The 21,845-nt window shown below is 40.6% G+C and overlaps 1 protein-coding gene across 1 annotated transcript in view; it reads left to right on the forward strand.

Annotated features, from left to right (window-relative positions):
• The first annotated feature begins 207 nt into the window (after positions 1-207).
• The window catches only part of hcn2b (hyperpolarization activated cyclic nucleotide-gated potassium channel 2b), a 39,717-nt gene continuing 18,079 nt past the window's right edge, over positions 208-21,845 (forward strand). The window contains exons 1-4 of the mRNA XM_031318157.2: positions 208-1,034; positions 2,333-2,756; positions 8,644-8,805; positions 16,032-16,250. Coding sequence (XP_031174017.1) covers positions 208-1,034; positions 2,333-2,756; positions 8,644-8,805; positions 16,032-16,250 — 1,632 coding nt within the window. The remainder of the gene's footprint in view (positions 1,035-2,332; positions 2,757-8,643; positions 8,806-16,031; positions 16,251-21,845) is intronic.

A 21,845-nucleotide genomic window follows, 5' to 3' on the forward strand; every position in this document is an offset into this window, starting at 1 on the left:
CACACACACACACACACACACACACACACACACACACAATAACAGCAGCCAGGTTGCAGCCATAGCAACGCTGTTATCCTAAAGTGGCGTGTGTGGAAAGCAGAGGGCTGCTGCTGCTTTGAACTCCACTCTCCTTTCTCCGCCGCCGCCCAGTCTCACCAGGTTCAAGGTACGGGGAGTGTCTGTCTTGTGTCTGTTCTGCCTGTGATGGACGAGGCGGAGGACGGCGATGAGGAGCCCAAATTCCAGCAGCCTCGACCACCTCAAGTAACCAGCTTGTCCGGACGCGCGGATCATATGAGCAGCGGAGGAACCAAGATGAAGAGATTTACGCCAGGAGGCGGAGCCGCGTCCATTGCGCGTAAAAACTCCAACATCAATGAGCTGTGGCTCCTGCAAGACGAGGACTCCGCACCTGTCCGTGCCAGTGGCAACACGGCCTCCGCTCTGTTGTGCCGGAGGGATGCTACTGGAGGGGACACAGTCCCAGAGGCAGGCGTGATAGCACAGGGAGCCATCGGTATGATATGCAACAAAAACGGAGATTGTAGAAGGGACCCGGCCAGTTCAGGGAGCCTCTCTTCTCTCATCTCAAGGCAGGAGATGCAGACAGATGGAGTAGTAGCTGCTGAAGACGGAAAGGGGCAGGCTGCAAGCATGGACGGCTCTATCACTTCAGCGGGGTCTCTGACACAGGGGCCGGGCGCCGAGTTCAAGACCGCGGCAGCGATGGAGAAAAAAGACTCCAGAGTTTCCTTCTCCAACGCCCCAGCTGGTAAAGGACAGACTCCGAGTCAGCAGTCGAGAAATTCTGTCACATTTACCAAAGCTGAGGATGGCTCTCAGATAGTGCCGGATGATGAAGAATCCAGGGGGAATCAGACATACATGCAGCGGCAGTTTAGTTCCATGCTTCAGCCCGGAGTTAACAAATTCTCCCTGCGCATGTTTGGCAGCCAGAAGGCAGTGGAGAAAGAACAAGAGCGCGTAAAGTCAGCGGGTAATTGGATTATCCACCCATACAGCGACTTCAGGTATGGGTCAAATTGAGTTATGTTCATAACCAGTGGTCTACATACTCTTATATTGAGGTGCATGAAAGATATGGTAGTAACACACCGCCTGGCACTGTTTTTACATATCAAACTTTATTATGAGAAAAGACTAAGAATATAATATTTAGAATATTCAGGTGTTTATTCAGTTATTTATAAAGGCACTTGGGTAATGTCCTCCATAGACAACACTTGCTGTAGCCAAGATGGAAATAAATAAAGAAAAAGTCATAATTCCATTTTTTTTATTAGATATTTACGCCTATATTTTTATTTTGCTTAAAAAATTATCTGGGGGAAAAACTTGAAACTTAGGGGATAATCTGATCCATCATGAGGACTGAGAATTAAACAAAAAAAAAATTAAAATATTAGGGTGAGTGCAATATGACACTATGTATTTGTCACGAACGTTTCCTCAAAAAAAGCTTTGTTTCATGAGTTTTGTATCAAAGATGAACTTGACTTGAAGTTGGAAAAGTTCCATCATCGAGTTTCAGCACCAAGGACAGCTTCTCTAAAGTGTGAAACAGCAGCAGTCTGAAGATAAAGCCAACTATTTGAGCTCTTAACTGGCTGTGACTCAGATTTTGCTACCAAAATATAATTTAATATAATACTCAGTGGTTTTGTCAGGGATTATGTCAGGGAACATTCATGACTCAGCAACCCTTTCCTTTCCAGTCTCCCATGTATACTTTCCGCTGATCAGACAGCTGTGTAACGTATGCCTTCTGAGGACACAACAGGGCCGCAACTAAGGATTATTTTTATTATACTGTAGATGAATCTGCCAGTTATTCGCTTAATTTATTTATTTATTGGTCTCAACTAAATGTCAGAAAACTGTGGGGAGAAAAAGCGCAGTTTCCTAAAGCCCAATGTGACGTTTTCAAATGTGGTGTTTTGTCTGACCAGCAGTTCAAAGATATCAAATTGCACAACTGCTGTGATAACTGCTGAGGCATCCTCCATCAGTATAGCTTTACTGTTATGGGTGTTTCATGTCAGTTGTTCCTTGATTTAGAATGAACTGCACCCAGCTTATCTTTCCTGTTATATCCATGTCTCTCTGCTTGTCCTTGTCCTGACACTGTCTTGAGTCATGTGGTATAGGTTGCCTCACAGGGAGAAGATACAATGCATTTGGTAAAAAAAAAAAAAGCAGGAATTTCGTAAAAGATCGGCCATTTGTCACTGTGTTTAGAGGGGGGATGGGGATGGGGGGCAGTCCCTCAGTCTCTAACCATCTTAGCCCCACTGCTTTACACTGTCAGGTTCTACTGGGACTTCACCATGCTGATGTTCATGGTGGGCAACCTGATCATCATCCCCGTGGGCATCACCTTCTTCAAGGACGAGACCACCATTCCCTGGATCATCTTCAACGTGGTTTCTGACACCTTCTTCCTCATGGACCTGGTGCTGAACTTCAGGACCGGCATCGTGTTCGAGGACAACACCGAGATCATCCTCGATCCCAAGAAGATTAAGGAGAAGTACTTGAAGAGCTGGTTCGTGGTGGACTTCGTCTCTTCCATACCTGTGGATTATATCTTCCTCATCGTGGAGAGAGGGATGGACTCGGAGGTGTACAAAACAGCCCGGGCGCTCCGCATTGTCCGCTTCACCAAGATCCTCAGTCTGCTGCGGCTGTTGAGGCTGTCCAGACTCATCCGTTACATCCACCAATGGGAGGAGGTAGGCAGAGATTCAACATGTATGATCCAATGAAAGGGTTTGGGTGTTACTCTGACCACTCATGGGAGAAAGAGTTGGGAGTTGGAGAATTAATCTTTATTCTTTCATTTGAATTAGGTACACAGTGAGCATACAGGCCTACAACACATGATAATAACAATGATCATGTAGTAGCCTTGTGGTACTTGGATGGAAGCAAATACACAAGGGCAGAACACAGCATGAGCACCACTGTTGTAGATAGTGTGCTATATTTAGGCTATGGTAGTTGTCAAGCTAATCTAAGCCATACGTAAAGCTGTGTAACCTGACTGATATGGGACGATGGGCAGATATTCCAAAAAAACAGACATTTTTGGTGATAATGCATCAAATGTTATTATTGTAAAATTGTTGTGTCATATATTTATATGGTCAAAATACATGTAATTACTGCAACAGTCTATAATAAGATAACAGCAACATTTGTAAGTGCAAAAACACTGTAAATGAGATGTTATAGGCCTATATAATAACCATCGATAGAAACCAAAATATACAGAAAATATTTTAATTTTGAAAAATGAGGGTCACTAATACAAAAAGAATGCACTCATTAAAACATTAAATACTGCAATGTCTATTTGCATTTTTATCTTTGCATATCATAAATGATACAGGCAGATCTGTATTCATTTGATAAGCCAGTATCGGCCAAAAATATTGTCGCTCTCTATTCGTTAGTTAGGGTGAAGTTATACTGGTTTGTTAAATCTCTTACTGAAATCTCACAAAATAATTATTTTTTATTACATAAAATAATGAAAGAAATATAGTGAAACAGAAAATGGATAAAAAGATACTGGATCTAGACAGATTAATTGGACATGCAAAATATTGGCCAATATTAGCTTAATAAAATACAAATATAATATCGGATTATATACTGGCCGTATAGAAGAGAAATCCCCGTACAGAAATACCAAAGTAGGTCTGAGGTCATTTAGAAATGGTGTCTCCATGACATAGTTTTTCCACCAGAGGGCACTGACAAGTTGATTTTTCAACTGTGAAATGCCCCGCTTTGTAAAAACAAAAAACAAATCTACAGTTCCGTATCAAGATCGGCTAATATATTGTTATCAGATTTTTTAAAAACTAAATATCGATGTCGGCCAGGCTATATACGATAATGTCTGTTAGCCTTTGCAGACATTATTCCTAACAGCATTTACTTTTACATCATGAAGCATGCTAAGTTACCTTGAAGACAGAGACGGTGCTGTAATGCAGGCTCATCTGTGAAGGAATGTGCAGATTGTAAGAGAGCCTTCACACAAGAGTATGTTTATTATAAATCCTGATGAATTTTAGGGTATAACAAAAAAGGCTCATCAGCTTCACTCCTGCTACAGATCAAACCCATCAGAGCTGTATTAATGATCATGTTTGATGTAGTTTGGATATTGTGACAAAGTCAAACGCTTTGAATTTAGATTGCTCATAAAAAAGAGTCTGACTGTGCTCTAATTAATAATACAATATTGGATTCCATTGCAGTGGTTTATGTCAGTATACGAGTAATTCTATTTGTACATCAAAACAGTCCTCTGTATAATTTCTCCCTGACACATAAAAACTGCGGTTTTACCATCTTATATAGCAATGGATAACAGCTGGATAACAGCTCATTATAACCCAGTGTAGGTAAGAATTCATGAAAAAATAATTTGTTCTCTGAGTGGGAAAGTGAAGAGGGATTTTCCGAGGAATAAACACAACCACGGAGACACCTTTTTTTTCTCATAACAAAAGCTCCCTTTTCCCCCCATTGTTATTATTGTTTTAGTTTTGTTTTCTCTCTTACACTCCTATTTTAATCTCATTGCAACTGCACACACTTTCTGGACACATTACACATCAGGAAATAAGATACATGCATTACCATCCATCATATACCTATGTGCTACACAAACGCAATTGACCCTGTCCTGCTAACGTGCTTGCAGATATAAACTGAGGATTCCTATTTGGATTAACCAATCAACTATGAATCAAAAGTGTGTGTGCCCTCACTCTGAAAATAACCACTCTGGTCTTCTGATTACAGAGTGGTAATTTGAGCTCAATGAGAACCCTAATTACTGATTCAAACACACGCACAAGTGAATGCTGCTAAAGCTTCGACTCAGCCCTCCCCTGATCATCTTAGTTCAGCCGAGCTCTGCTCTGCTCAGCTCCATTCAAACGGGGCTGGCTGTGTTTCCCCTCTGCCCAGCTTGGCTTGGGACAGCTTAGCTCAGCTTGCTGCGGTGGTGTTCCCTAAAAGATTATCCTTAGTGTTGTGATGATTTCACCGTTTAGCTCAGCTGTGGACCAACTGAGTCAACAGTCGAGCTCATAATTAAAAAAGAAAGAGCAGGTTGTGTATTTTTGACTCTGAATAGATTGTGTGTGTGTGTGTGTGTGTGTGTGTGGCCAACAGAGAAGCAGAGATAAGCGTTGTCGGGAATAATCAGAGCAATTTCCTGAGGCAGGAAAGCTGGTATCAAGACTCTTCACTTGCTGGCATGTCCGAGAGGAGGATGCCTTTTTCATGAGCTAGGCAATGATGGTGAATGGGTGGCAGTGGGTGCATGAGAGTGGAGATTGGTAGTGGGAGTCATCAGTTTCAATAGCTCTCTCTAAACGTCGTCATCGGAATCATCCAGATCAACGTGTGTCTGACAATGTGCAGCGGACAGGAGTAAAAAAGTACTTTATCTAGGGTTTTCAGGTTGTGAGTGTGTGTTGTAGACACAGTAATGTGCATTGACCCAGATTGTGGTCTGACAGTGACACATGACCAGGTACTGTTGGGGTGTCGGGGGAGAACATTAGTCATGGAGCCTCATTAATCATAATGGGAATGCTTCCTAATCACAGGGCAGGGCCCTACAGTGTGTTTCCCTTTCTCCTTCTCCAAATTAGCTAAAGCTATTAGCCATTATAGGAGATACTCAAAAAAGTAGAAAAAGTAGCATCTTTGGCATTTGGTCTATAGCTAATTTACAAGGGGAAGCTTAAAATATGCAGAAGAGTGAAGAATAAAGAGGATCTAAACATGTTTGATATATATTTGAATCGCATGTAATCAAATATGTAGATACAGTATGTGGAGAATAAGGAGATGTTTAGTGCGCAGACAGCTACACAAAACTAAAGTGTTATGAGCATTTAAAGCACTTGCCATGTAAATTACACATCGGATAAAGTCAAAGAAATTCATGGGATTTGGTAAACACAGAGCATAAGAAAAGGCCCAGAGCTACTTGGGGAAGAATCATGCACATTAGCAAGTGGATATTAATATACGTGTTGGTCTGTTTGGATGGAGAAATACATGAGACCGGTTGGCTTTCTTGTGTCGGCACTGTAACTAACAAGACGCTCCGGGGTTTTAAAGGAGATGCAGGTTTTGATATTCAAGTGAGCTAAGGGGTTAGGGCACCGAGGTCTCTGAGGTGACGGGATGAGTCACCGAATCTCGACTTGGCAGCTCCCAAACTGTAAACTCACAACGGAGGATGCTTGTTCACGTCTCCGGAGACACACACACACACACACACACACACACACACACACACACACACACACACACACACACACACACACACACACACACACACACACACAGTATCTCGCCTAGTTGTAGGCAATTCTCTAGTCTCAAGTGAGAAATGTGTTTGTTTTTGATACTGTATATACCGGTACTATATATATATATATATTCTTACCTGAGGGGGAGTAAATCTAAGAAACACTAGAGGGAGAGGCCGGCCCGGGCTGCTGATCAAAGCTTCATCAGCGTCTGATGAGGTTTCATCATGAAAGAGTGCAGAACACAGGCTCTTGTTCATTTTCCCCACCTGGTCATATTGTAGACCCTCCAGCCTGACACTGGTATTCTACTAAGACTGAGGAATCACATACAGCGTGTCGGGTTTTGATTTGTTACTGATTAGTGACATCATCATACCATGTTTAAAATTGTATCTCCTATTATAATAACTATTTGAAGTATAATTACATCATTGGAAAACCCAACTAGTTTTTCAAAACTACTGAAAACTTTGCTTTTTAAACATATACTTCCCTGCAGCTCTTCCGCCCCGGCTGTTGTTATAATTATCAATACTTTTATATTAACAATAGGTCGAATTAGGAATGGACGACATAACCAAAATCTTCTACCCCGATATAGCTCATTTCATATCTTGATAGCGATATATATCACAATTTAGTATGTTTTCTGATAAATCGATAAGTAAATAGTCTGTACTGTATGAAATGACCACATGGTCAAGCCTTTTGTTGTATATCGCTGTGTAAATTAAGTACTTGACAAATGAAAAGTACAGGGTATTTTCTCATTTTATTCAGAACTTTAGTGCATATTAATGAACATAACGTGCAATGATCAGATCGTAAAGCTGAATCCAAATGATGTAAATATTGCTGTAATGCAGTTCGGCCGCTGGTTTTTCAAACTCACAATGAATTACCACCTGACTTAGCAGTTCCCTTTAGCGTCTTTCAGCTCATTGTTTGTGTGTTCTGGTCCGCAACTGAAAGGAGAAATCTGGCCGACTTTTACCTGAATCTTGATCGCTAGATGTCACCGAGTATTGTCGATAGGAAAAAAAAAATGGCCAAAATCCATGCTAGCAAACTGGAGTTGCTGCAGCTAATGGCCAGAGCTCCCAGGTAGCTAAAATGTCAGTTGTGGGGGCATGTTCTAAAGAGTGCATTTGTGCCTCTTAACAGACACAAAATGCAATTCAAATTTCTGTGCAACATGAACAGGGCCCTTACGTGACAACAAGATGCGTTTTCAACTCAGACATTGTGAAGAAACCGTTTAAATTCAAAGTTTGTACTGTCACCTACCTCTTTTTCCATCGGTCGTTTCACGAAAGCCCAGAAGAGTCGATCACAGAGGTCATGCCTTCGCGACGAAACTTGAAGTTTATTTCCCCCTCAAAAATAGGTAATTGAGCACTGTAGTGGTTATGACCATATCAGTGACTATGTAACTACATGGAAACGGTCCAAATGATGCCTGTGGCTTGCACAGTAGTAGCGCACAACTGGCATTTTAGCTAACTGGGAGCTCTGGCCATTAGCTGCAGCAACTCCAGTTTGCTAGCACTGATTTTGGTCGTTTTTTTTCTTATCGACAGTACTCGGTGACATCTAGCGATCAAGATTCAGGTAAAAATCGGCCGGATTTCTCCTTTAACTGTTTTGTTTCACTCTTTCCAGACACAGCAGGCAACTGTTTTGAGGAAAGAAATGTCTAAAAACTCACTGTATGCTACCTGCCCAGCACTAAATGGCATACTATTAAAGTTAGCAACTAGAAAGCAACAAAAACAAAGCTAAAAGGAAGAAGATTAATATTGGACTTAGATTAGCCATGTGACCTGAAAAACAAAATGAGGGATAATGTTGCTTTGTAACTGTTGGATGTATAAATAGGCAGCTGTGTGCTAACATGTTGGCCATATCAACTTTATGAGATGATAATAATTATGTCAGTGTTGTGTTTACATAGGTTCTGCCGCCCCAAGTAGCAAAAGTAAAATAAATAAATTGATACTGTTTAAAGAGTAGAATGTTGGCCAAACAATCTCCTGTAGATAACCGTAAATAATACATATGTTATGCATAGTACCAACTGTTTCAATTCTCTCCTCAGTAGAACAATATGCTGGATGTGTACTGTTTGTGATTCAACAGTTTTTACCTCAATCTGTATAAACATAAAGATTATTATGTTCATTGCCCTCACACGTCTATCTCTGTCTTTTCTTCCACTGCGCTTTGAAACCCTCTCTTCTAAGCCCTTCTCTTCTCCTCCTGACAGATCTTCCACATGACCTATGACCTGGCCAGTGCTGTGATGCGAATATTCAACCTGATTGGTATGATGCTGCTGCTCTGTCACTGGGATGGCTGTCTCCAGTTCCTTGTTCCCATGCTGCAGGACTTTCCGTCTGACTGCTGGGTTTCCCTCAACAAGATGGTGGTAAGCGAAATGCTGTGTGTGCACTGTATATCTTTATGTATATGTGTATACCATTTGTAAGTCACAAAATCACACGAATTTCAGCATGCAAAGGCGTTTGAAAGAACAATTACTGCAAAACCAAAGCATAAAAAATATCCCTCATGGAGCACAAAAGTGTGTTTTTTGCAGGCAGCTTGGGAAATCAAATGTATTTAAGGTTGAGTCAGCACACACACACACACACACACACGCACACGCACACGCACACGCACACACACACACACACACACACACACACACACACACACACACACACACACACACAGAGGACTGGCCTTAAACCCTCTCTAGTTAAACCCAGGAGACATGCCAGTACAGAAAGCAGGATGAGGGATGAAAAAAAGCTTGTTTTCACTTAGTTCATACAGCATGCCATGTGGTTTGTTCTTTAGCCGTTCTCTTCTTTGTCTCTATCCTATTTATGTCTCCTATCAGATGTCCTTTCCTCCTTCTAGCTGACAGGTAGCTTCTGGCCAACTGCTGATAGACAGGCCATTAGGAGAGGTTTTGTCCAAAACTAATGCTGGCATGGAAGAAAAACCCTCTGGAGAGCAAGTAGTGCAAGACTCAAGCTGCATGAAAAGCAATGATCTAACCAGATCATTAAAGAATAATATTCATTATTAAAATCATGTTCGTTTCGAAGGTTAAACCTTTAACTAACCAGTATTTTGCCAAACAGGAGCATAACTTGCTCAGTTAACCCTGATGTTCTCATTAAATCCCCTCTCAAGAAGCTTTAGAACTAGAAAAAAATCCACAATCAATCAATAAAACTAACAAGTACCACAAGCTACAGCTTTCAAATGACCATAAAGTTGAATTAAAACCTCTCTAAAACAAATACTGAACATGATATCCTTAATGAAGGTATGGGTTATTGCAGGACTGTTGTATTAGATTAATTTTTCCAGGTGGGTCTAATAAACTGGCAACTGAGTGTATATACTGTCTACTTGTTCCAACACTATTAAAAGAAAGGTATTTTTTATGGCTGTACTATTACATCAGATGTCACAACATCAGAAAACATGTTTCCTGTTTGTGTATTTATCATTTGAGCTTAATCCCTTCCATCCTGTCTGACTTGTCATTCTGTGTTAGAGACAACTGACTGGGAGTTGGTGACTGGCAGAGCCAGTGGCACGAACAAGAATGTGGAGTAAACTGATTGGTTAAGGCTGAGGAGAAATAGTTGGCATTAGTGGGAACTACACAGTTTTCTGATCTATATCAACATCATCTGCCCCATTAACTAGCCCAGCACTTGAAAAGAGCCAAAAGATGTTGCTGGTTGACTTATTGCTGTAGTGTCAGAAGCTGCAAATAGGTTTATCTGGTTTGCAAGTTAGTTTAAAGTGCTCATATTACGCTCATTTTCAGGTTCATAATTGTATTTAGAGGTTATATCAGAATAGGTTTACATGGTTTAATTTAAAAAAAAAAAAACAACATATATTTGTTGTACTGCACATTGCTGCAGCTCCTCTTTTCACCCTGTGTGTTGAGCTCTCTGTTTTAGCTACAGAGTGAGGCATCACACTTCTGTACCATCTTTGTTGGGAGTCGCATATGTGCAGTAAGTACTGCTAGCCAATCAGTTGCAGAGTATGAGGGCGTGCCACTCTAGCAGCTAGGCGAGCATCATAACGTGTGCTACAAAGTGACGCACGTTCGTCACGGAAGTAAAGGCTGGACTACAATAGAGCTGTTTGGAGCAGTTTGTGAACAGTGTTTTCTGTTGGAGATGGTAAGTCCCTTTGGGGTGGACTTTGGGCTTTTTTTACTTTGTAAACCAATAACGTGCACAAAAAGATATATAACACAATAAAGAAAAGGGGAAAAGCCAAAAAGCATAATATGAGCACTTTAAACAATTTCTTGGAGGGAACGTCACATAATTGTTGTGTGAAGTTTAGCAGACTGGGTGATTCCTTCCTTGTGCATTTGTCATGTGCGGGCTGTTTCCTGAGCTGTCTGACGCCTCTGTCGCTAAGAAATGCTTCATATGCTAAACCTTCTGCATTTGGCACACACAAAACACTGTGTACTATGGCAAACACACACACACACACACACACACACACACACACACACACACACACACACATATATATACACAAAATGCAGTAGCGATATCATCAACTTTGAGTTTGACTGAAAGAATAAAATGACTAAAGTTTGGATATTACTAGCCTCCACTTGTTTCCTGCCCATAGTGTTCAGACCTGCCTGCTCTCTGGGCATCTCAGCTCCCAGTTGCTAACATAGATGTGTTCATAGCCTATTATAAGCATTCAATTCCAATTTAAAGCAACATTTTGCGTTGATGTTTTCGAATCTCAGAGAACAGGCAGCTTCTATATTGCACAACGACATTTTTGTGTACAATGTTAGTTATCACCAAAGGGTATGAATGCAGAGAACATATATTGTTATCTCAGCTGTCGTGTTTCACTCCTTTCCTCCCTCCCTTCCACCTCGCCGTGCTTACAATCAGTTTCCTCTTTGATGCCTCAGAGTGATGTGCGTTGTTTACACCTGTGTGCCATTTTCTGAGCGAGATGCCACAATGCCAGGCAGCAGGCACCCATGTGGGCGCGGCCGCCTGGTGTGTTGTGTTGCTCTTCATCTCAGGATAATCAAGGTCAGAGATCCTCTTCTTCAGAGTGGCTTTGAATCAGAGACGCAGCGTTAAATGATCCTCATCTACGTGCTTCACTTCAGGCTGACAGCCTGTGCTGGACATTTACTGGGCTACACCCTACTTTCCTTTTTGCATCATCCATGCACTTAGGCTATAATACAGCCAGATAGAAACAACATGTGATTTATTCAGTTGGTCAGAGGGCACTCTCATATGCACTTTCATACCTGCTTTTATATGTATGTATACGTCTGTTTGTTATATGATACTCAAAATAGCAGCCTTGCAGCTCTTTTCCTTCCTGGTGGGTTTGACCCATCTGCCTCAGCTGGATCAGCTCTTGGATCAATGGCATTAGAATAAAGCCTCTCTCTTCCTCTCCTCTCTTCAGTCTGAGCTCTGTTTCTGTATTTAATGTAACAGATCTCAGTAACACATTTTGAAAGTTAATTTGGAACATAGGCAATACAAACGAGAGGCATGTGGAAATTGATTGAATCCTTAATTTATAAAGGTATTCTTAGGATATATGAGACATGAAGGTCAGAAATGAAACATGAAAGTAAAGTTTGGAGACGCTCTACTTCCGGGATTGCTCCGGTGCCGCCGGAAATTCCGCCAGATGTCCGTTACCTTCAGCTTTCTTTGAGTTGGAATTTTAAACTCCGGTCCATTTATGATAACTAACTGCTCCTCATATCTCTGCAGGGTAAATCCAGACAGCTAGCTAGACTATCTGTCCAATCTGAGTTTTCTGTTGCACGACTGAAACAACGTTTGAACGTACACATGTTCCACCAAAACAAGTTCCTTCCCGAGGCTATTTTGCAGCTGCACTGTGGCGCTTCACGCTGCCCAAGACGATTGTGATTGGTTTAAAGAAATGCCAATAAACCAGAGCGTGTTTTTCTCCCATCCAGGAATGCTGTGTGGACTAGCCAGACCCTCCTCCGCAGCGCTGTGGAGGAAAGTCTGGCAAAGCGAGACTATCCATTTTGCAGCACATTTGTCCTGAAGACGTTCACATTGGTTCTTCCAAGACAGACCTTGCACACAATTACCCAGCCAGACCTCAGACTAAGTCCAGTCGCTGTGCAGTATGCGGACAATTGTACTGCGCAATTGTACCTTTGTACCTTGTGTACACTCAGAATATCCCGCACTAGCAACAGAAGGAACATTGGTTCCAGGAACAACTGGTTCCAGATGAGATGTATTAAGGCCTTATATAGCAGAGTGAATGGAGGTGTGTGATGATGATTTATAAAGCACCACATCTCATTGAACCTTTGTATTTTGTGTTGGCAGAGAAGAAAAGTATTTAAAAAAATGACAATAGACTATAATAAGAAGAGCTGAAAACATGAAGCTGGTTAGAGAAAACTAGCCCCTCTCCTGTTCTCCCAAATAATACAGACTACCCTCCCTTTCGCTGCTGTAACCTCTATATGCAACAGTTAAATGATGTATAAACAATATGATTGCTGAGTGACTGTAACTATACAAGAGACATCAAAAAAATGTAAGTTTATGCAACAATTTCCTCGAGCATATCATATTGAACTGCTTCCTCTTGATATCAGTCAAAGACGAAAAACCAATTAAAGCTAATTAACTCAAACCCAATAACAACGGCTTATTGGGAAGCAAAGCGTTGATCCACTGAGTCCAATTCCTCTCGCAAATCAATTAACATCCTGTCCTGCCACATGATTTACAAGCATCAATTTCACATCTGATGAAGTCAATTAAAGATACACAGGAGTCAGCTTAGAAAGACTTCCATAAACCAGACTGAGATAAAGACTCAAATCAGCAATTGCAACACAATTAAATGACCGTTTTGCATCATCCGGCTGATCTCGGCAGACCTCCGGTGACCACCGTTCATTTTACTGTAACGCACTACCCACACAAAAATGACACAGAGCTGGTTTGAAATTGGCAAAGTATCCCTTCAAATACTTTGGTTTATGACCAAACACCTGCAAAACTGATGACATTCCTTTCAACCACAGCGGTAGCCTACTACTGCATACTGTATGTACACAAATTATTTTTCACTTTCGTTAACATTGCGAGATAGGGTGTTTGTGCTTGATTCATGTGGTGTCGGAATAATCTGAAAAATTTGTTCCGGACTGGGAAAATTCACCCTGCGTTAACATTGTGAGATGGGGCATGCCTGGGCAGAGGTCTGTGCCCTCCGAGTGCCCCTTTAGTTTTTATTGTGATCACTTTTTAATATTTCTTTTTCATTTTTGGTGCAATACCTCGCTCTATAGAAAAAAACAACAACATTATAGCTGCAACATGCTGCTACAGTTAAGTCAGCTCCGTCCTTCAGAAAACATAAAAGAAATCTTGGTCAACCAAGATCTTTTAGTAGGCTGCCGATTATATTCAGAAAAAGAAACCGTTCCAGTTCAAGTTATGAATTCAAACTTGTGATTTTGCAGCTCCATTTGCAAACACAGCCACCATGAAGCCCTGAACTTTGCTCAGTAGTCCATTATTTCCACATTAACGCTCAATCCAATTTAGGTTAATGCACGAGTACTCCAATCGCGAGAAATATATTTGTCTGTCAGCATGTATACCCTGACGGACATGCCACCATGCACGTACACTCACTATTCTATACTCCATCATGCATCATAGATGTCCCATACTCCTTTTGTGTTCCTCCCTAAATGTGTAATGTACAATTAGCTATCATCTACGCTGCTCAGTGAAGACCGATGGCAAATAAAATGAACACCAGCTAATTTCATTTATTTCCTCTTTCTTCTCTGCACAATTAGTTTATTGTGTTACTATGAAGGCTGTAATTTCCAATAGTAAGAGACAGTTGTACACTGTCAGTTGTAATTAACTCTTATCTCAAACACATACTGAATAGTTACAGCTGGTTTAAGAAGTGTTGTCTCTGTCTCTAAGGGTTCCTGCTCATACAATCACATGTAAAGGAATAGGCGCGTATATTTGCGAAATGAAAATGTTTGTATGTATGTATGTATGTTTGTCAAAAATGACAGTAAACGAGAACAGGGAGAGAGACGAGCTGATTTATACCCAAGGGCTTTCAATAATAGCCACACAGACAGACTAAGAGTAATGCACCTTCGACCCATAGATACTGTTACACCCTGTATCTGTAACAAGATGATTAAAAATTCCCTTGCTGGACTTACAGTAATATTGTCTTATAAATGCCACAACAGCACGTGACAGAAGCAGATAAGCATAGATTACAGACAGACAAGCCAAGGGATATTTCTTGATTTCATGTACAGTATACTGAGCAGCAGTCCATTTTTTATGATGTGTTGTTGTGTTTTATGATGTATATGTTTGTTAGTATTTTTGTAATCTAGTTTCCTTTGCACAGTGCATTTTGTGTGTGTGTGTGTGTGTGTGTGTGTGTGTGTGTAAGAGAGCCTGAACACTGGGTTAGGGCATTTTCTTCTCCTGCTGGTTATCCTCCCCAGCAATGTGGCGAGCATGCTGATGGCTGACTGGAGGGATACAGCTCCGGGTCTGTTCACCACCCGGGAGCAGGGATGAGGCTCAGACTGAGGCTGGAGTGTTTTAAATGTTCTGCTGGGGTTTGTCTGTAATATAGCTTATTATAATGGGTTTAGCCGTGACAGTGAGACTGAGAACTGCAGTTACAAGGCTACATACTGTACATAACAACAAAGCTGGAGATATTCTGATGGTGCTCATAATCTTAAAGGCTTCAAACTGTTGTTGTGGGTTGTTTCTCTCTCTTTTATCTAAGATTACAAAGGTCCATTTTTATCTCCTCATACACATATAAACCACCGATCCAGCTGACTTTAAGCCATGCTCGGGCCTCACAGTCAGCCACCAGGGCCGAATTTCTGGTTACCATGCTGCCTGATGCTAAGTGCCTTTAACATCTCATTTTCTTTCTTTGCTGTTCCTTCAATCACCTTTCCAAAACACACATTTTCATCTGACAGCAGCCTCTTGCCAGTACGTCCTCTTTCACCTCCTCCAAAACCAACTAAATTTGAATTTCAAATAAAATGCAAATGCCTCTTGAAAAACACAAATCATCGCAGATGTAAAGGCTCCTCATTAACACTCCTTTTTTTCCTCTTCTCCTTCTGCTTTGGCCAATACGAGGCAATGCTCAGTAATGATGATGATGATGATGATAAGGCCATCCACCAAACCTATTACAATCACCAGACACAGAGCCATACACTTCACCAGAAATACCTTACTGTTTAGCCCTCTTATTCTTTAATTTACTCTCTCTAACTCTCTCTGTCACACTCTAACTTGATAATTTTTCACTGCAGTGTGCCTTTACAGTTTACCTTTGGCTGAGACGACAGGCTCAGTTAGTAAAGTCAAAATCATTCTAGCCTGAAAGTAACAATATAAAAAGTAAGGCGTTATTCTAGGAAGACAAAATAACCCTAAAACCTTCCTTATATTTATTTTGTTTTCCCAACTTGTTTGTTCTCTTATCTCTTTGCCCTCCCTCCATCTCTCCCTACAGAACGACACATGGACCGAGCTCTACTCCTTCGCCCTCTTTAAGGCCATGAGCCACATGCTGTGCATTGGATATGGTAGACAAGCCCCAGAGAGCATGTCGGACATCTGGCTGACCATGCTCAGTATGATCGTCGGAGCCACCTGTTACGCCATGTTCATCGGCCACGCAACCGCACTCATCCAGTCTCTGGACTCGTCCAGACGGCAATACCAAGAAAAGGTATGGATCTGGCTAATTGTTTGGTGTCTGGATTCATTTCACTGGATATTTACTGCTTAACAGTTAATGTTGATAGTTTGAGGCAGATTAATGGTCAGTTCAACCAAAAAAAAAAAAAAAGTATTAGCAATACATGGTGGTGAATGGAACTGGTTTGTGTTCAAAGCATTCCATTTTTATTTAACAAAATACTTCAACAATTTGGGAATTGCGCTTATTTGGGTTCTTGCCGAGAGTTAGATCAGAAGATCGAGTTCCCTCTGAGTGTGTTTACCAAACTATACTTTAGATAAATTCAGCAGCACCACCTCTTTTCAGGAACAATGTCCTATATACTCAAGACATCAGACTCTGCTGTAAACAGTTATTAGTCATTAGAACTACCTTCTACTGGAGAAATAACCCCTATGAAAACGGTGTGTTCTGTGCATTACCAGAGTTACTGGGACTCTTTCTCTAGAAAGAGATGTTGCTGTTATTTTAAAATGGTTTCCCAATGCACCATCAATGTATGGTGGCAGAAATCTCAGAAACAGATATCTCAAAAAAAACTCTTTAAATCTTTAAATGTGTAATCTATCTGCATGGCAAGATACCCCAACTAGTAAGATTTTATGTATTTTTTGTAATATGGGTGAACCAACCCTTTAAACTCAAACATATCTGAGTAAATAGTACAGCTTTACAACTTTTACAGAGAAAAAATGAAGAAAATGACCTGAAAATGAAAAAAGGAGGGTTTTACAACAGTAGATCACCTACATCATATCTACAGCATGGCAAGACGCCATAAGGAGACCCCATAAGGTGATTTAAGCTACAGTGCTTGTCCTCTACAGAAATGTGAATATGCTTATCACATTTGATATTTGGTTTGCTCATTTGATCTTAACACACTTTGATAGGAACAGCATGTGTTCTATCAGTTCGATAAACACGGCTTCAGCCTCGGCCTGTCTGACGTCTGCGTGTGACGGCTGATCAAAGCTTTCTGCAGGCCAGGGAGGGGAGCACGTTTCTGCTTTATAAGGCCATGGTGTCAGCAGTGCTCTGCATCTTGTTAGCTTCCTTAGATCCTGCGTGATGTGGACATGTCTTATGCTATCTATCACTCATACACATGCTTGCAGACACGCACACACACATCAGAGTGATTGGTCGAGCTTTGTTGTTTAGTTGAAGCCTCTGGCTATTTTTAAGAACAAAGGGTGCTCAGGTTTACGTCTCTCTTATTTTGCCGTCCGCTGTTTCGGCCTTAACATGTAGCTTTATTCTGTTTGGCTTGGATGTCTGTCATGTTGGAGACATAATCATTGTCTTGCTTTACTTACTAGGTCATGATATCAGGGAGCATCCATGATGATGTCGAGTTTATAGCAGACCAACACTCCTGTGGGAGGGGCTGTGGTGGTATTTAAAAAGTAATGAAGCTACTGTATGTATGTGTCAGATTCAGGAGCATGGTATATGCAGCACGAAATGGATACATTATCAATGGATCTGGGGTACGCCATCCATAATCACTGAGCATTCTGGACTCCATGTAACTGTATATGGTGGATACTCATGAACATATAATGGGTCGATGTGTTGTGTGATTTAGTTTCACCTCTGCTTTTACGTATTAGACAGTGATTGGTTTATGGATTAGTAACATACCTATCAAGCTTGCCTGGGATATGTTTGTGTCTTAATTTCAGGGAAGAGCACAGACATCTTCATGTAAAGGAGATGAATGTGAAAACTCTGACAAACTTTGCACAGATAAAAGTCAGTGTATTCAAAGTCAGACATTTTTGGGGAGTTGGGGACATAAACATAAGAAAAACTAGAAAAAGTAAAATAATACTTCTTGCTTTCTGGATTTTTTGGTTCAAAACACATTGATCAGTAAAGGCCACGCTCATTTCTGCCTCAAAAGTTTTTTATTTAACCATTCCTGCTAAAAATGTCATCCAGTCTTCACCAAATTTGGTACGTAACTTAGTTGGATGGACCTGAAAAAAAGTTTCAAGTTACAATTATACTGTAATTGGTTTCCAAATGGGCTATTTGACATTAATGCCATAAGGACGTCCTCCTTATGGCGTGCTCAGAGACGAAAGAGAAAAATTGAGACAAATGAGTCTGCTGAGTCTTTGCTGGAGTCTCTGTTTTGTGTCAGTTATGTGTCACTGTACTGTGGTGTGACGTCTGCAGCAGTCAGTTCCTGCCATCAGTCCCATTCTCCTCTTCTTCCATGATGCACAACAGTGAACTAATGAACTGAGTGGCAACACCCTGCTAGGCTAGACTAGGACAACTCATTCAACATGCTGTCCCTCTCCAGTCCCCCATGACTTTGTTTAACTAATGAATTGAACCATGCTGTACTGCAGTCTGCAATAAGTACTGTTCTGCCATCAGATAACAGACTGGAGACAGAGCTATGGGTTGAAACTAGCCTCTCTGACAAAACAGATTCTTTGTCTAAGATAATGTAAATGCTCGCTACAGCATGGACTTGTATTGACATAAAACAGAGTAAACAGTTAGCGTCATGCTCAGCATTGAAACAGAAATAGCATAATAGCTCCAGCACTAAGCATCGTCACCCGTATGCATGCAAAGACCCGACTGACCAAAGAAAGATGACGACTGTTAGCGAAAAGCATGCTGGTATTTCTTCTGCTTATCAGAATGGACACATGTTGTTTGGATAGCGGTGTGTATAACAGGTCTAGGGATATAAATAGAAACACACAGTGTGAGATAAGAGAGTGAGATGAGAAAGACTGTAAAGCTGTAGTGCTCGACTGTCAACAATGTTTTCATACAGATAAATTGTCAAGGTTTTCGGTCGGTTTTCCTTCACAATACTAGTGTGGGGGCATCAGAAGCTGTTCTTTTATATACTCTTTTTTATATTTATATACCTTTTATCCATTACTTTTGAAGCTAACTATTTCACCTGTGTATTCTTTTTGCTTATTATTTCATTTGTTTATTCATTAATTTTAGTTATTTCACATTTATCCATTATTCTAATTATATCAACAGTTTGCCTATTAACTTTTAGTTGGATGTACTCTCTCAGCCATTGGCGATTTTAGACCATTTTTAAATTTCATCTCAGCCCCTGTAAAAATTCTAATACTAAAAACATTTTTTTTTAATCAATTTTAGTGCTTCAAGTTAGAGTTTGTGAACTTGTCTGTTAGTGACAGAGCACTGTATCCGTGTCACATTCTCACAAGGTCTGATCCTAGAATCGCCCGTGCTCTCAGCTAACTATTTACACCATGTATCACTGCTTTTAGCTAACTCTCTCTGCTAGCTTGCTAAATTGTTTTTCATGCCCTCTCAATGTCAAGGAGTTAAGATGTTACAACTGGCTCAGATTGATGGGAGGTACTGAGCAGTCAGCCTATTGTGTTTCCTGGTTATTGGGACACATTTACACAGCAGTTTGTAATCCTGTGTGTTCCTCCAAAACACAAATATGCAGATATACTGTATTCATATATCTTTTTTAATTAAATCATAATTTCTATTTTTTCCAATTACTTAGGCCACTCTACAACATTTCCACGTACGCCAGCACCTACAGAAGTACCTCCTGGGATACAAGTAACCCTGATTGGGAATCACCGTAGAGCATCTCTGATCCTTTACTTAATTAAAAGTATTAATACCACACTGTACTCTGTTAAAAATAAAAGTCCTGCATTGAAAATGTTTTTAAAGTAAAAGTATGTAAGTGTCATTAGGAAAATGTACTTAAAGTATTAAAAGTAAAAGTATTTAATGCAGAAAAATCCTCACATTTTAGAAACTGAAAATGATCAAAACACTTTTGTCAATCAGAAAGTGTTTAATCGACTAAACATTTCAGCTGTAGGCCTACTTGTAGACCATTATATTGTTGGGTAGTTTATAAACATGTGTTTTATGTGCAAAAATCTTAATTTGTAAAGTAACTAGTAACTAAAACAGTATTTCCCTCTGAAATATAGTTGAGTAGAAGTAGAAAGTGGCATGAAAAGAAAAGACTCAAGTAGAGTACAAGTAGGGCCTACCTCAAACAGTACTTGAGTAAATGTACTTTCCAGTTAAATTCCACCACTGAATGTGTGTCTCCGCAAAAAGTATTACTACTTAAAATATGAGGCAGTAACAGCAGCTTAGCGTTCCTTTGTCACCCCCTCCTTCTCCTTAAAGGGTAACTTCTGTTATTTTCAACCTGGACCCTATTTTCCTACGATTTTGTGTCTAAGTTACTAATGGAAACAACAATCTTTGACATTGGCCCAGTATTAAGCAAGACCGCTGCTGTCGGCAGTCTGCGAAACAAGCTACAATGTAGGCATAGGGCAATTTTGCACGGTTCTATTTACGTTCACAAAAGTGCTCGTTTGCCATTGACAGGCTCAGATTACATTACATTACACGTCATTTAGCTGACGCTTTTATCCAAAGCGACTTCCAATTAAGTGCTTTCAATGTTGAAGGTGCAAACTCCAGACAACAAGAATATGTAATGTGTAAAAATATATATATATATATATATATATATATATATACAGTATATATATATTTTTTTTATCTGAGGTGCAGTCGGAAGAGATTGTTTTTAGCCTTTGGCGGAAGATGCGTAGGCTTTCGGCCGTCCTGATGTCAATAGGGAGTTCATTCCACCATTTAGGAGTCAGGACAGCAAACAGTCGGGATTTCGTTGAGTGATTAGTTGTCCTTCGCTGTGACGGGGAAGCAAGCAGGTTTACTATTCTAAGTTTCTGACAACATTATGGGAAGGATTTCTAAGGAGGTCCACCTTTTTGTTAAAGAGTCAGATCCTCTTTAGAAACATAAAACCAGCCGCGAAAATGCCTTCCAAAAACAGTAATTTTAGCATCATAAATACACTTGTTTCGACAGAAACAAACTAAAACTATGAAAAGCCGTTTTGGGTCATCTTTCCACTTTTCCAACAATCACCACTCGAAAAAATAAAACACACAGTTTACCGATTTACATGTCAAAATATGTTGGCTCTACACACGCTAAAGGTATAGTTTTTTCTTGGGCTTTTCCGCCTTTAATGGACAGGACAGGTGAGAAAGGGGAGAGAGAGGGGGAAGACATGCAGGAAATCGTCACAAGTCGGAGTCGAACCCTGGACCTCTCTGTCAAGATATAAACCTCTAAGTGTATGTGCGCCTGCTCTACCCACTGAACCAACCCGGCCACAAGGTATAGTTTTTTTGAATGGAGTCTGGTGGGTTTAGTGCCAGCGATCTCTAGCTATTTCTGGTTAAACAAAAATGTCTTAAAGAAGATTTTAAAAGGCATATCTCCATAGGGATCCTTTCCATAGTGTCAGACACTTAGAATAACAATCTGAGTCTGTCGGTGGCAAAAACAGCACTTTTAGTGGTCGAAATTGACGATGCATATTTGCCCAATAGGGTTGCATTACAGCTCGGTCAAAGATTGTTGTTAACATCAGTCACTATAGCCTCTTTCCGACCAAGTAGTTACAGGAACATAGTTATAGGAACAGTCCACTTCTAAACAGTTCTACTAACTACTCTCCCCCAAAACCGTTTTTTTCCA

This window comes from Sander lucioperca, chromosome 11 (genome assembly GCF_008315115.2).
Source record: "Sander lucioperca isolate FBNREF2018 chromosome 11, SLUC_FBN_1.2, whole genome shotgun sequence".
NCBI lineage: Eukaryota > Metazoa > Chordata > Actinopteri > Perciformes > Percidae > Sander > Sander lucioperca.